Source organism: Mesoplodon bidens (genome assembly GCF_964165515.1).
Source record: "Mesoplodon bidens genome assembly, chromosome: 3".
Lineage (NCBI taxonomy): Eukaryota > Metazoa > Chordata > Mammalia > Artiodactyla > Ziphiidae > Mesoplodon > Mesoplodon bidens.
The window spans coordinates 17,776,266-17,793,172 of NC_138178.1; the positions used below are offsets into that span (position 1 = coordinate 17,776,266).

At 37.6% G+C, this 16,907-nt stretch overlaps 1 protein-coding gene across 18 annotated transcripts in view; it reads right to left on the reverse strand.

Moving 5' to 3' along the window:
* The window catches only part of PARD3 (par-3 family cell polarity regulator), a 629,043-nt gene that overhangs the window by 334,000 nt on the left and 278,136 nt on the right, over nt 1-16,907 (reverse strand). For all 18 annotated transcript variants that reach the window (XM_081228686.1, XM_081228701.1, XM_081228699.1 and 15 more), the window contains exon 4: nt 16,330-16,508. In XM_081228686.1, the coding sequence (XP_081084812.1) occupies nt 16,330-16,508 (179 nt within the window). The remainder of the gene's footprint in view (nt 1-16,329; nt 16,509-16,907) is intronic.

Consider the following 16,907-nt stretch of genomic DNA (forward strand, 5'->3'; position numbering starts at 1 on the left):
ATGTCATGCTTTCTGAACTACTAAATTCCGATTTTACTCCTAATTATAGTTCTAACTTATAATTTAGTTAATTTTTAAGATGGATATTTCCATGATCACAGTGACACCTAGGCAGAAGATCACCAGTCAGTCACCTTTAAACTCTAGCACTTAGCTCAGTGGCCTGCACCTACGTGGATGGCTTTTTCTGGAATACTTACTATGTTTCCTACTTTCACAAGGTTTCAAAATCCCAGAATTTTAAAGGAACATTTCTATCCGTTGTTTTAAAAATCAAATCAATAAGGAAATGCTTTAATCAGGTATCACGACAAACTTCAGTGGAAACGCACTTTCACTGAAATACAATGACTGTACTTTTAAATTTATACTGAAAGATGTATACCACTGTTAGATGCCTATTTCAATCTAATGTCGCACCTACAGTATACAGTGTCTGCGAAAAAATCTGATTATTTCCAATTGCATCTAAAAAGTAGTGTGGCATTTCTCTATGTCAATTATGACATGTAATTCATGCAGCAGGCCACCACAAAGTAATCATATTAAGGCAGATAGGGCTAAAAAAAAAATGTCAAAAGATCTGTCCTTTTGAACTCCATCTGAAAAATTCTACAATTTTATATTCATAGAATCAACGTTGAGTATTTAATTGGTAAGAAAAATAAAACATACCCCCATAACAAAAAAAAAATTCTAATTCAATGCTGATACGGTAAAGTCAATAATAAATGCATATATTAATTGATCTATGATGTATGAAAAGTCCAGTTACAGTCACCTTAGTCATCACCAGGTTAAGTGAAGAATTTCTAAAATATATTACTAATCATTATGCAACATATCTGTTATTTTTGTTGACAGCACCATGCAGGTGCTACTAGGATTTCATCAATGTTCGTCCTCAAAATCCTGTCTGAAGTTTGGATCAAGTGCACACACAGAGTATAGTCCTATAAAGCTGTGATTAGTATCTGTGATGTGAGCACATCCATAAACCTAATAACATACAATGTATTTTCTACTTACATTGTATTTTCTACAATATATGCATGGATAGTCACTGTTTTCAACTGAAATGGATACAATGCATTCTATTTTCAATTTGAAAATACTTTTTCCAGTGTAAATGATTTTAAAATTATGGTACTTTTAACTATGTCTATGCAAGACTACATTTTTCATGGACCAAACTATAGTCAACTACGAAAAAGTCAAAATGTTTGTTAAATGTATTTGCAAAACTATTTCATAACCTGAAGAAAAAAATAAACCAACAAATTTTTTCATCATTGATATTTTCATAAGTTAGTGTTGAATTTATAAGAAATTGGAGAACGGGATTTTAAATCTATTTTATTCTATGATCAAGTTAATGTCTCCATTCTGTATATGAGCAAACTTAAGAAAGAAAGAAATCTTTTTCTTTAGACTTATAAAAATCTAGCAGTAGGACCAATATAGAAAACCCTAAAAATTACTGAATTTGCTAACAATAAAAAATCATTAAAGCCACTACTTTACATCTAAAAGATTATATAAGAAAAATACCATAATGAATTACTCTCCTTTTTTAAAAATTATAATTTTAATCCTCCACTTAAGAGACTGGCCCAAACATCCACTCAAGCTTTTGCACTGGGTAGAAAACTTTCCCTCTTGCCAGAAAAAAAAACAGATGTTCCTGGTGTGAGCAGGCATTTTCCTTATCATCTAAATGTACTGCCATATCATCAGGTGTCAAAAAGCCACCCAGGCTGAGAAATGCATATTAATTTGCTGCTCCCGAGTAGCAACAGCTTGGTTATGGAGTAAATCTCTTCCAGGGTAGGGAAAGTGACTGTCCTTTCTGCCCCCTGCCTGAGCCAATAAAAAGAAATAACACAGAACCCACCCAATGTCTTGGGATAGAGGCTTATTCCTGGCATACTAAGCTGCAGCTCCAAGGCTTTATCTTTCAGAAACAGCTATTTAGCTGATGGTCAGATTTCCTGGCAAACCTACATCCCTACTGCAGAAATACAGGAATATTTCATAAACATCATAGAAGTAATGGATATTTTTGTGTTAGCAGAGGAAACCCAACTATATTTCCACTTTATCTCAATGTAAAAATTCCAAACATCTTTTAAAAAATCACTAGGAATTGTGCCATATTTTGAAACACCAAACACCCAATGCATATAGGTTTCATTTTTGCTCCCTCTATGCATCCTATGGTTTCGAATATTCCTATGTGGTTTTAAGGTTTTAAATTTACAATATTTTTCAACTCTGCAATTGTGGTCAAAGAGAACTCAATCTTCCGCTTTATCATTTCCACAAGAAAAGACAGACAAAAAACAAAGGAAACCATTTTCAGCATGTCTAACCTGAAATTATGAGGCTGAAGTGAAATGAGTAATTATGGCTTAGGACAATTTTTTTTTTTTAATTGAAGGAAGCTTGCTAAAATCTTCAGTAGTCATATTGTCAATTCAGTGTGGCAGCCCCATTCCTGCTCCCGGGCCAGAGTTTGTCTTTTGTGCCTCCTGACAGCTATACCAGAGTACGACCTTGGAAGCAATGCCAAGGCTAAAGCTTAAAGATAACAACCATAAAATGGTCTGTAAACAAGATTGTTGTCAATGTACTTTTCTGACCTTCAAACCACCCTCTAGATATAAATAAGAATTGGGGGGAGGGGGGAGTTAAATAAATAAATTCTCACACACACACACACACACACACACACAAACACAGGTTCAATAGCCAACTTGTAAATGAAGTCAGAAAGTTTGGCAGTCCCTATCAGTTTAAACCAATTGCGTACCTATTAAGGCATTTCTCAAAGTAAGGAAACACAGGATTTTATTCCAAACACAGTAATTATCATCACTTATCTTAGGCACATGGCTATTTTCAAGTGCAATGAACTAAAAAGCATTATTCGAAATACATGGTGACCAATATCTTGCATGCAATGCCTAACGTTGTTGATCAGAGATCAAACAATCGCTTCCATATTAGCAGTAATTCCTGTCCCTAAATGAGCGTAAGTACTGGTACCTGTATGTATACATCTTACTTTCGTTTTTGATAATTGCCTTCTTCCACATTCTTAATCATTATTAATGAGAGGGGTGGAGGAGATAAAGAAAATAATGTGTGTTTAAAATTTGTTCCTACAAACATACGGACACCAAGGGGGGAAAGTGGCAGGGGGGTGGTGGTGGGATGAACTGGGAGACTGGGATTGACATGTATACCCTAACGTGTATAAAACAGATAACTAATAAGAACCTGCTGTATAAAAAATAAAATAAAATAAAATTTGTTCCTACTTCTGAGCAGAACTATGACAGGACAAAGAGGATTCAAACATTCAAAGATTTTTTGTCAAAACAAAATTCTGTCTAATAGTAGACTATATATCTATCATTTACTTATCTATAAATATCTATAAACGATATATAGTCTACTAAAATGTGGTAGAATTTGCAACAAGAGACACTGATTACACTGACATTGTAAGTTGTTTAAAATTAAAAAACAAAAGGGTCAAAGTCCAAAGATTTTGAATGCCAAAACGTTCACCACAGCACCCCTTTAGCTCAAATTTCATAAGTAATAAATATTTTATTTTTAACTATTTTAATTTTCTTTTTAAACCGAGTTTATGTTTTGAACAGAAATTAGTTTAAAAAGTTGAAAAATATTAATTTATCCAAGCAAATTTTTTTATTAATGTATGAAGTAAAATCTCCTAGCATGCACATCAAATTTTAATCGTTTTCTTTTTCCTTTGAAATGTTAAAGGTACCATACACAGTTCTCAAAACTCATTCTGGCCTTAAAAATTCTGAACTATAACTCATGTCTATTCCAGCATGTATCATAAATACATGCTCAATAGCTTCTAGATCATAAAATTACATTTAGATCAGTGGGACACTCAAAAATGTTAAATACACCAAAAAAAAAAAAATCATGTTGGAACTCTCCAATATGGAACACATTTGAGAACTAAAATTAATTTTGAAAATAAGTTTCCTGTTGCACAGCAAATGCTTCAGGTTGACATGTTCACAAAACCAGAAGCTTGACATTATAGGTTTATCTCACAACTTACAGCTGACCTTGTTAACAGTCTTGATATCAGGTAAGAAAAATAACCCCTGGAACAGATACGCATCAGGCTATAACATAAAGGATCTGGTATAAAAGGGGTTGGTCAAATCTCACATGGAGGTACACCAACTTATGAATGCCATGGTGTTTCCAGAGGTGACCATCAGAGCACAAAGGTCTCTGAAGCTACCAGACCTGCTTGTGGAGCAGACCAGGAAATCCAAGAAGAAAAAGATCAGCAAAACTGAGCCTCATTCAGGCTCCTTATTGGAACCAATTACCCCAGTTGTTCCTAACCCACCTCAACAGTTCAGAATGCCATGAAAAACTTTAGATACAGAATTTTAAAAGCTGGAAGGAAAAAGCTAGAGAACATCCAGCTGAACCTCTCACTGTCTGAAAAAAGAAACAGGGACTCAGAGAAGTTATGACAAATGCTCTATGGAGATTAGGATGACTAACCAGATCCCACAGTTATACCTCCCCACTTCAATGCCCAATTGCTGAGTGAGGACATTTCCAAGTTCTCATTCTCCATCTAAGCAGGAAGCACAGTTTACCTGGGTGTAACTGGGTATAACTTCTGATATCCAGCCACTCATAAATAATGACCCCCTCCCATGGGAAAGTATCTCCCAAGTTCTTGCTTGTCAAGTAGGGCAAAGCCATTACACAATCTTGAATCACAACTTCTATTTATGTTAGAGACGGTTGGTTCATTGATAAATACTACAGTCTTAGGAATAATCAAGCGTAAAATGTTTGTTTTAAAATTGTTTTAGGGACTTCTCTGGTGGTGCAGTGGTTAAGAACCCTCCTGCCGATGCAGGGGACACGGGTTCGTGCCCCGGTCTGGGAAGATCCCACATGCCGCGGAGCGGCTGGGCCCATGAGCCATGGCCGCTGAGCCTGCGCGTCCAGAGCCTGTGCTCCGCAACGGGAGAGGCCACAACAGTGAGAGGCCCGTGTACCATAAAAAATAAATAAATAAATAAATAAATAAATTTATAAAATTGTTTTAAATACAATGATCTCTTGTCTGATGTAACTGGGATTTACCTCCTTTATCTTACGAAAACATGCATATGGGGTGAGGAGAAGGTAGATGGGGAGGAAGTGTCATCTTTTTTCAAGTTACAAAGACGGTATCTCCATCTGTATTCTGAGGAACTAAGGAAAAGAGCTAAAAGAGAAGCAGCAAAAACAGCAGCTCCGGGGCTTCCCTGGTGGCGCAGTGGTTGAGAGTCCGCCTGCCGATGCAGGGGACACGGGTTCGTGCCCTGGTCCGGGAAGATCCCACATGCCGCGGAGCGGCTGGGCCCGTGAGCCATGGCCGCTGAGCCTGCGCGTCCGGAGCCTGTGCTCCGCAACGGAAGAGGCCACGGCAGTGAAAGGTCTGCGTACCGCAAAAAAACAAAACAAAACAAAAAAAAACAGCAGCTCCCATTTTATTTCTTTCACAGAATTTCGCAAAAACCACCATGGTCACTTAGTTGTTCTACAGCCACCTGCACCCCACGGTCAGCAAGGTCGGGAGCACCACTTCTGACCTTACTCCTTCCACCAAGGGCAAGTGTAGGAGAAAAACACAGGCTACCAAGGCTGCGAGTCAGATGCCGCTCATTTTCCACAACGACAACCAAGAATGTGAGCAGCGCTTGCTCAGCTCCGCGAAACAAACTGGAATCTAAAACAATTTTCCAACATTTTAGAAAGTGCTACACGCTTCTTATTTTGAAGGTACAAGATACCCATCTACATTTCATTTTCTTGCAAAGACACGTAACTCCAAATGTTCCTATCTCAAAACTAAAATCGTAAATAACGATCACATTTGACATCAGGAGCGAACTGCACAACAGAGGGCGGGAACAGATGCGAGGAGGTGAGGGAGAGAGAGTAAAACACGTAGTCGCCTGATTCCAAAAGATCTGCCGTCTTACATCTTATCCAAAGGTGTAAGATGAATCTTTTATGCTTACCTATCTAAATATTTTACCTTAATTTTAAAGCTATATATATATATATTCAAAGAAATTGCTAAAATTTGAAAACATTTTTACCTTAATCTTAAAGCAATATATATCCAAAGAAATCACTACAATTGGCACCATATATAATTAATGTGGCAAGGTAAATATTAGCAGCTCCTTACATTTTTCCGTTTATAATCGTAACTTCAATGGACTGGGTGGATCAGCAGAACAATTGAGTCATTCCTGTGAAAAGTTCTCGGGTACCATCTACAATTTAGTTTCTGTAAAGTTTTCCCCTTGATTGTGAAATGGCCTCCTCAGGTAAACCATTTCCACAGAAACATTTTTGAAAAATGTAGAAGATCATTTTTATCTCCTCTAAAACTTTCCGTTAAGCAATTAAAATAGGAATCTAAGAATAGTCAGCACTAATCAGCAGTAAGTAATAAAGTTTATTAATTATTAAAACTGGCATCATTTTTAAAACTTCACCAAGTCTATGTTATATCTTAACATCTTAGGCTTGAGCAAAAATATGCTAGCTTCATTAATATCACTACTAAAAATCAGACTTTGTTAATTGATCTCCATTTCTTTCCCTTTTTTGGGGGAAACTTTTGTCTTTGTTTTCTCTAATCCTTGTAATTGATATTATTGTTGTTACTATTATTGAGAAATAATATATTCAGCCCTCTTCTTGATATTTTACGTGCATTGCTCAAAACAGCTTAACAACAGCAAAGTAAATAATGATATAATTGGGTTATAACCCCAAAACCAAAAGAAGTTATCTCTGAGGCTCCACCTCCACAAGAGAAGCATTTAGAATAAAGAAATTAATGGCTCAGACTTCTAAAGAATTAAGTCCTTCTCTCCAAACCCCATCAGCAGAAAAAGCATTTTCTCTGAGAAGAATATTAATTTTCAAGGAAACTACTTTGGTCCTCAAATTATGACTGAAAATTATAATTTTAGAAAATGTGATTCTGGGAAATTTCTGAGTGATTGCTGTTGACCCCACACACACACCTTAAAAAAAAAATCGTAACAATCTGAATAAAGTGAAAAAGAAACAGCTGATGCAGGAGGTTGTCAGGATAAAAAGTGAAGACAAAGTGGGAGCTCCCAGTCCTGAAGATGCAGCGTGTCTAAAACTGACGCATTTCTCAAACTCAGGCTTGTAGCAGGAAAGGGGGCCAACCTTAAACCAATATTTAACAAAATCGGTTGAAGAACTTTTAACAGAACTCATTTTCAAAGCAAAAAACATGTTTCAGGGAACAAAGAGGTGTGTCAGGAGGCTCATGGAGCCCAGTGGCTGAACCCTCATTCCATAATTCTCATTATTGGTGCATTAACTGCCATCTGGTTCTTGGCACAAAATGTGGGTGGTACCACCTACATTGTACTTTCTTGTTTTGGAAAAAGGTTAGATTTACAGAAAAGATGGTACAGAGAGCTCCTGCATACTCTTTACCCAACTTCCTCCAATGCTGACATCTTCCATAACTTTGGTTTATCTGTCAAAATGAAGACATTAACATCGGTACGACACTGTTAACCAAACTACAGACTCATCTGCAAGTCATCAGTTTTTTCCACTAACATCCCTGTTTCGCGGCAGGACCCCGTACTGCATTTAGTTAGCGTGTCTCCGCAGACTCCTCTGATCTGAGACTGTTTCTCAGTCTTCCCTGGTATTTTGCGACCATGACATTCTTTAAGAATGGTGGTCAGGTATTGTGTAGAACGTCCCTCAATTTTGGTTTGTCTGAAGGTTCCTCGTGATTAAACTGGAGTCAAGAGTTTTGGGGAAAATTCCACTGAGGTCCCATCTCATTACACTACATCAGGGGCTCATGCCATCACCATGAATTATCACTAGTGATAACTAACCTTGACCACTGGGCTCAGGTCAGTTCACCACAGTTCCCCACTATAGAGTTAATGTTTTTCTCATTCCATCCTCTATTCTTTGGAAACAAATTACTAAGGGCAGCCAATCCTCAAGAGGAGGGGAATTAAGCTCCACCTTCTGGAGGGGGAAGTAGAACATATATTATTTGGAATTCTCCTGTGAGGAAATTTGGACCTTTTCCCCATTTTATTTTTTATTCAGTCACTTATTAGTATCACCATAGTCTTGTGGATATTTATTCTGGTCTTTCGATTAAAATCCAATTATATCATTATTTACTTTGTTGTTGTTAAGCTGTTTTGAACAACACACATAAAATATCAGGAAGAGGGCTGAGTATATAATTTCACAATAACAATGATAAAAATATCAATCACAAGGATTGGAAAAAACAAAGACAAAAGTTCCCCCAAAAAGGGGGAAAGAAATAAGAGATCAGTTAACAAAATCAGATTATTAGTAGTGATATTAATGACGCTAGCATATTTTCACTCAAGACTAAGATGCGAAGATATAATATGACTTGGTGAGGTTTTAAAAATTATTTTGGTTTTAATAACAAACGCTGGTTATTCTTATATTCCTATTTTAATTGCTTAACAGAAAGTTTTAGAGGTGATAGAAATGAGAAGGTTGTTATGAAATATTTTACAGTTTAAAATATTCAACGAAATGAACACTGGGCAATATATAAAGTCTGTAAATGTAAGTATGTTGAAAAGTGGGTAGCACACTTAAGAGCACAGAATATGAAACAGGACAATTGAGATTCATAACACAACTTTATCTTTCAGCAGTTGGTTTAATTCTTAGGTGAATTATTTAAACTCTCTCAGGCTCTACCTCCTCATCAATAAACTGGGAATGGCCACACTACTTACACTTCAGAAGGTGATTAAATGAGATACAACACATAACACAGCCAGCAAGAAGCAAGTACTCAGATCAACTTGGCTATCATTATACGAAAATACCAAAACCTCAGAAACAGTACAGTTTGGAGATGGGACAGGTGGAAACCATTTTTATCCCCACCCTGTAAAAAACACTGCCCCAAAGGCAGCCCAGCACATGACGGCACCTAGAACACATGAAAATTAAAACAGAGCTGCCCCAGCAGCTGGAAAGCAAACACCAGGTACCTCAGTCCCAGCACCTCACTAGGCTCTTCTCTTTAATAACAGGACATGACTTCATGACCCGAAGTAGGTACGTTTATAAGCTAAAGTATTAAAAATTAAAAATAGACACCAACTTAGAAAGATGAAATGACGCCAAAATATTTTTAAGTGTCTAAAGAATACGTGAATTTTTGTTCAATATAATATAATCAGTGCCAGTTCCTGGTCTCCTCTCCCAAATCAAGAAAAACAGGTGTAACATCTTCATTTCCCTCTGTATGATATGTAACTTTGAGGGTGCTCAACAAGGATTCTGACATTGCTTTGGATTTATATTCCTGGAATGGTTTGTGAACTCTAAAAATATCACACCCAGGCTTAAACATTTTCTCAATAGCACCTTAGGATTTCATAACTGGGAACACAAATTATAATATTTAAAGTATGTGAAGGGGGATTATATTCCTAAATGTGGCACAGAAATAGATGAGTCTCAGTTATTAACAGCTCAGGCTAGGGCAGCTTGGCCCTTGAGGTTAGCCTATTTTAAAAATCAGTAGAACCATCACTTACTGAACAAAAATGCAGTGCATTCAAATTAAGATCTTTTAATATGCAAAACAAAAGGGTGAAATTTATAGTTTTAGAGGCCTTTTACAGGAAGTACAAATGTTGTAGCAGGATAGCCTAAGACCTGGGTCTCAGCTGGATTTCCCTTGAAGCAAATACCCCAGAAAATTAAACACAGCTATAGGGCTCTCCCAAAGGAAACGTAGTTTTAAAAAACTTCTTAGCCCATCCTTTGAGGTTTTAGATGGTTATTGTAACTAGCTGGCAGCTATGGTTGGCCCATAAATAACCAAAAGATAGACAACTTTTTTTTTAATAGCCAGCTGGTCAAATGGACTAATTCAAAAATTTTAAAAATTTACCAATATGACTCACCTTCTACATTAGAAAGAAAAGATGAGAAGAAGCAGACCAAGAAGCCAAAGGTTTGAGAAGAGGATGAGAAAGCAAAAAATAGGTAAATTTAGAATATCACTTTATTTACTTATTTTTTAATGTCTGTACATAATTTACTTCATCAAGATTATAAGCTTTTACAAAGGTCCTGCATAAAAAGAAAAGTTCTCATTTTTTTTTAAATTCTAAAGAGAGCAAATATCCATTTCTTTTTTTTTTTAATTGAGGCATAGTTGATTTACAGTGTTGTGTTAGTTTCAGGTGTACAGCAAAGTAATTCAGTTATATATATAGAATATCATTTTACAATGAATGAACAAACGAATGAATGAATGAGCCAGTAAGCAGCTATTTTAAAGAGACACGTGGAACAGGATTCAAATGTCATTGCTATTGTACTGTCTGTGTATCAACTGCAAAAGTTTTCTCGCTCTCGGTAAAACAGGGAGCAGACATTTTCTGAAGGTTTCTTGTGCCTGACTGGTGACCCTAATGCTGGGAATTCAGTGTCCTGACCTTAACATATTCAAATGCACTTGAACTAAGATTGGAGGGGAGGTGGGATGCACCAAGTAACAGTAAACAGAAACAGTGCTTTTATCATAGCTTCTATCTAGAAAAATATTTCCTGTTCTAGTCTTGTATTGATAAGATAGGATCTAATATCTTAATGGGGTGTTGTAATACTTAAAAAATAAAAATAAAAAAAAACTAATAGCTTTTCATTTAAAAATTTGAGCTAAGTGTGAAAAGAAGTGACGTGTCACAAAACCAAATATGCTAAATGCTCCAGATTCTATTCTAAGATAGAAAAATTAGCCCAAAATGAAGACATATCAAAATAACGATTATATTCCTATTTGCCATCTCTTGACAGACAAAGATACCTTCCACTTCCTGCTGGACCCAAGTTCTTTAAAAAAGACTGTGCCCCGGAATCAACAGAGAAGCTTTAAAGAAAAACACACAAACGTCCTGAAATGGGTAAATGAATCTATTGGTATAAGTGTGTTTCATCTTTTAAAAGTCCACAGGTAATTTTGATACACAGCCAAATGGAACTACTATTCAGTAAGACAGTAAGTTCTGGAACTCAGAAACAGTACCAGTTGCTTCTTGGTGCTCAGCAACCTACCCCTCATCCCCCAGCCCACCCCATCTAGGACTTTTCACAGAGCTCTTTATACAACATAAGTACTTTTCACTTTATTATTCATGAATTTATGGGAAGCAATTATCAATAGCTTTAAAAATGTTTGCTTCCTTGGTCAAATAAGTCTACTTAAGGAATCTACTCTAAGAAAATAATCAGAGGTGTCAACATAAATTGGTATGTAAGGATATTCTCTGAAGGGTACTTCTAAAGGTTACTTATAAGTGCAAAAAAAAAAAAAAAAGGCTAAAGTATAAATATGTTAGGCAACAAGAAAAATCACCAAATAAAGTTAATAAACAACTCCAAAAAATCATTACATAATAGAACCTTGGCAAAGTATCGATATTTACAAGACAAAGGAAAATGCTCTCAGTATAACACAGATTAGGGAAAAAGTCAGGAAATTAAACTGTACTGATTGGATGACTCCCCATTGGTACCAAGGACAGCCACCATCTGTGTAGAGCTATACTATGCTCCACAGAAGTCCTCAAATTCATACACCAAATGTCAACACTCCTCATCATCAAGACCCCAAATTACTTATCTGCTTCGTTATATGTTTCATTTCTTTAGAAAATGCAAAGAGCAAGAAATACTATTATAGAGGGGAAAAAAAAACTGTTTGGGGACTCAAAATATACCACAAGAAAGATTTGTAAAAATCATTTTCTGAAGTTAGAAGGAAGATCTCACATTGCTTTGAATGTAATGGAAAGAGAGGTGACAAAGACATAATCAAGACAGCACCTCTTCCAAGAGTCTGAATGCATCAGGGGTATTGGAAAGATATCAAATGTGACAAGCAACTAAATCAAACAGAAATAATAAACCCAGAGGGTCAGAAACATCCAGAGATGTTCTTAAACATCTCTTTAAGAAATAGGAAAAAAAAATTTTTTTAACCTAAGGATGCCAAGGCAATATGTTCTCTTACCACTTTCCTCCCCTTCCCTGATCAGGTAAGAATCTCCCTTGGAAACTAGTCAAAATATGATTTTATGCTAATTCTACCTATGTTAATTGGGGGGGCAATATAACTTAGAAAAACAACACCTCTTCTTATTTACGGGAAGGAACAACAGCTTACAACCACTGCCCAACGAACAGAACAGAGACCTGATTCCTAAAACCTCATGGCAGACTGATTCTGATAAGTGCCTCATTACAGTGGAATGAATCAAACCCTGTCCACATCCTTGGTGGCCTCTTCATTCACAGGGACACGGACCTAGTAAGGATGGCTAAAGAGTTGGCAGAACGACTTGAGAATTCACACTGACTGAAATACTCTTTCCCAAGATGAAGTACTAATAGGCACACACAAAATCTCAAATGAAAATACATCTTCTAGCAAGATACTTTCCACACAAATTGTGAGCAAAATGGTCTCTAAGAGGTGAAAAGGGCAGTCAGCCACAAAGAGCTGGGTAACAGGAATAAGCCAGTAACAGGAATAAGCCAATGTTCCATAGAACTTTGAAAGAAAGCCAAGATTCTCTTCCCCTCTATCCCTCACTGCCAGATAAAACTATGACAGAATTTAAGAAATCCAGAAGCCCGTGAAACCCTTGGTCTCTTCGAGCCCTCACCTGACTTAGCAGCATCAAAATCTGTGAACTTGGGCCTCCCTGGTGGCGCAGTGGTTGAGAGTCCGCCTGCCGATGCAGGGGATACGGGTTCGTGCCCCGGTCTGGGAGGATCCCATATGCCGCGGAGCGGCTGGGCCCGTGGGCCATGGCCGCTGGGCCTGCGCGTCCGGAGCCTGTGCTCCGCAACGGGAGAGGCCACAACAGTGAGAGGCCCGCATACCGCAAAAAAAAAAAAAAAAGAAAAAAAAAAAAATCTGTGAACTTTGCCCTCTAAACTCGACAGTGGGATGAAACAGTATCACTGTTTTAACTGGGAAGACTCCACCTCTCATCTGTGGTTTTGAACCACAAGGGAGAGTTCAACGTGGCTGTGTTCTCACACAGGAGAAAGGAACTGCGTGATTCAGAAATAGAGATTTTAACTGATTGGTGACATTACACTAAAACTGTTTTGCTTATTTAACTTGGAAGAATAGAAGCTACTTACGTATGCAGATGAATTATACAAGAACACCAACCTATTTTAACCATTAGAGATCAATGAATCACAGGACTGTGAACCCTTAACTAATTGATTTCCGTGTTTTTATACAGAAAACCTAAACCTCTACATGCTGGTAAGAATTTATAACATCTTGAAATTGCCCAGCATAGGTAAACTCTCATGGACGCAACAGAAATAAATAAATTTAATACTGATAAGCAAGTATGCTTTCCTCCAAGCATCCTTTCTTAATACTGAAGACATTGGAAGTCATTTTATAACTGAAAATAAGACAGCATTTATCAGACATATACCTGTTAAAAAAAAAAAACAGCTCAGACTAAAATACAAACAGCTTAAAAATCTAGACTAGGAAACTTAGTAAATAGGTATTCGAAAACTAAAACCAAAGATAATTCAAAAGACAAATTCATTACACATTACCTTTTATGTGTGTCGTATGTGAATACGATTTCATCTAGAGATATGTGTGTGAATCAAGGCCTCTGCCATGGGAAAGTGTAGGCATCTGGCTACATTAAATACCACTCCCAATAGGGAAAAAGCTTGTTGGGTAAAGTAACCATTTTTAAAACAAAATTATATTCAAGTTTGTCTTACATAGCATAAATGTCCAACAATAAGAGAATGATAAAGTATACTCTACCCTGGAATACTCTGTGTTCATTAAAAATATTTTCTAATAAAATTCACACCAGGGGAAATCCCTATGAGATGAAAAAAATGTAGAAATAATCAGGATGCAAATATGTAGACAAAGAATGACTCCGACTTTGTGTGTGTGTGTGTGTGTGTGTGTTCACTTATATCTTAGTACTGGTTGTTGATGAGTTTGGAATTATGGATAATGTAATTTTGTTCTATTCCACTAGTTGCCCAATTTTTTACAAATGAGAGACACATGTTCTTTAAAAGAGAACGAATGAGGGACTTCCCTGGCTATCCAGTGGTTACGACTCCATGCTTCCACTGCAGGGGATGCAGGTTCAATCTCTGGTTGAGGAACTAAGATCCCACATGCCACATGGCACGGCCAAAAAATAAAACAAAATAAAAGAGAATGGCAGTGAGGTGGACATGGTTCACTGGCCATAAGCATCTCCATCCTCTCCAGGCAGCTTCCCTGGGCTGCAGAGCCTGGAAGGCTAAAGTCCGTTTCCCGGACACCCCTAGACATAAGGATCTGGAGCAAACTGCATTCTGCCCATTTGGATTCAACAGCCTGAGATTTTAATGATAATTGTGAAATAGGGGATTTTCTTGGGCTGTTATTAGTGGCAAGCCATGGAGATGACGGCGTTTTCTAGGCTGTTCCTGGGTTCAGGCCCAGCTCCACAGGTGACAGGCGGCAAGGTGAGCACAGGTGGAGACAGTGCTAACGTCTACTGGGCCAACGCAGGCAGCAGGACGCCAGGTCCTGCACCTCTGCCCCTCCCTGGGCCAGCTAGACACGCTGTACTGCATTGTCCAGAAAGCCCTGGGGGCCCAGCCTATGGCCTGCCCTTCTAGCCCTTCCAGTAATTTTCTGAAAAACAAATTCTCAACGTTAAGTCCTTTTACGCTGAAAATAGCTCCTGTGGTTCTGTATGCTGTAACTGAAGCTGACTCATACAGCCAAGATGTTGAATGAGTTAAAAAGAAAACTTCGATTACCGCAGTGACTTCTGACCCCCATCTTTCAACTAAGCGAAAACCTTTTTTTAAAGTAATAAATTTTTTTAAACGACCAAATTGACTTGTTATATATTTGTGAATATCCATGGAAATCAGGTCTATTCCGAGCACAAATTAAAGGTCACGAGGCCTATTCAGAAACCAGATTCTTTGAACAGTCTACTGCATGATAAAGCATTCTAAAATTTCAGGCTAATCTCAATGAGAAGAAACTCATCACACATCTAATAAAATATAACAGAAGAGTTAAACCCCTCATCCTAAAAATCAGACTATAGTACATTGTATTTTCTTGGTAGATTCTTCTCAGTTTAAACTTACATATTCCCTTTTTTTTTTTTTTTTTCCTTTCTGGTACGAAGAAGAGTTTGTTGAAATGTGAAACCAAGATAAAAGAAATATTTAAAACAGGTATTTTGACATAGATACAAAGGATAAATCAAGCAAATATCAAACTACATTGATTTCAACTATTAATATGTGATTAATATATTTCCACACTTCTCGATATGTATGGTGCTCAATTACTGGCTGCACTGAAAAATGTTTATTAATTCATTCAACAGATGTTTGCTGAGAATCTATTTTATAGATTCAGCAGTGAAAATGACAAGCACAGCTTAAAGCTCATTGGGTAAAAGGTTAGAGGTATAACAGAACGGGTTGGTACGGCTTCTGTAGGAATATATGACAAGGAGCATTAACACAAATTGGAAAAAAGGTAGACTAAAATAAAGCTTATTTATTCAGACTAAATAAATTAGGTCATGGACAAATTAAATTTGGTCAAAGAAGAGAATATTATTAAGACTAGACAGTACACTTCCAGTTCGTTTCAATTGAGGAGAGACAGTAAATGACCATGGATGGCGTCCACTTTCATCCTTAACGGTTCACATGCTGTGAGTTCTTTAATGTACCTCAGGGGCCAGCATGAATATGTGTTTATACATGCGCCAAAGATCCCTGTAAAGACATGCAAAAAGCTCATGATGGGGTTGCCCAGGAAGAGACATATGGGGTGACCAGCAGACTAGGAGATAGGAGAGGGCCCTTAGGTGTACATACTTCACGTTAAAAGGTTTCATTTTTCAGCATAGGAACATATTATCCATTCCAAAAATGGATACATAAATAGATACACAATATATAGCAAGGATTTAATCAGAAAATTCAAGGGCAATACAAAATAAGAAGTTATCTGAACTCTGGTGTGAAGGTCACAGAGGACGCAGCACGGACGCCATGGAAGCAAAGGCCTGGTCCACGGCGGACTCCCATCACTGACAGACACAAACTAGAAGCAGTTACCTTCCTGTCACAAGCTGCAGGGCTGCCGGCGGTGTTTTGTTTGAGGAAGCCAGCGGTTGTCGACCAGCGTGTGGGGTTTTTCCGTGAAGGTTCTTCAGAGGAGAAGTTATTATCACTGACAGACGTGGAGAGGCCAATTAAGGCTGGGTCACTGCTTCGTCGGACGTGAAGAGGCATATCTACGACACAAAACAGCGTTATTACAGATAACCTAACGTCTGAAAACTACATGTTACGATGAAGGTAGTTACATCAAAAGATTAAAGAACAGAATAACACTTTCAGGGGACAGTGGACCAGCCTCCTAAATAGAAATTCCCTTAGTCCCTTTACACACTTCACTGCGAAAGAAATATGGTACCTACAGGATATCTGGAGTGAGAAGGCCGGGCTGGCATCTGCACTTCACCCTGGTCACCTGTGTGGCTCTGGGCAAGCGGCCTCCCTGTCCTCTGCCTGTGGCCCTTCCTACACAAACAGCAATAAAACAGTACTTCTCTCTTAAGGGTACCGGGAGGACTGAATGAGCTGAAGTGCCTAAGACAGTGTCTGGCACACGGTGTGCACTCAATAGAGAG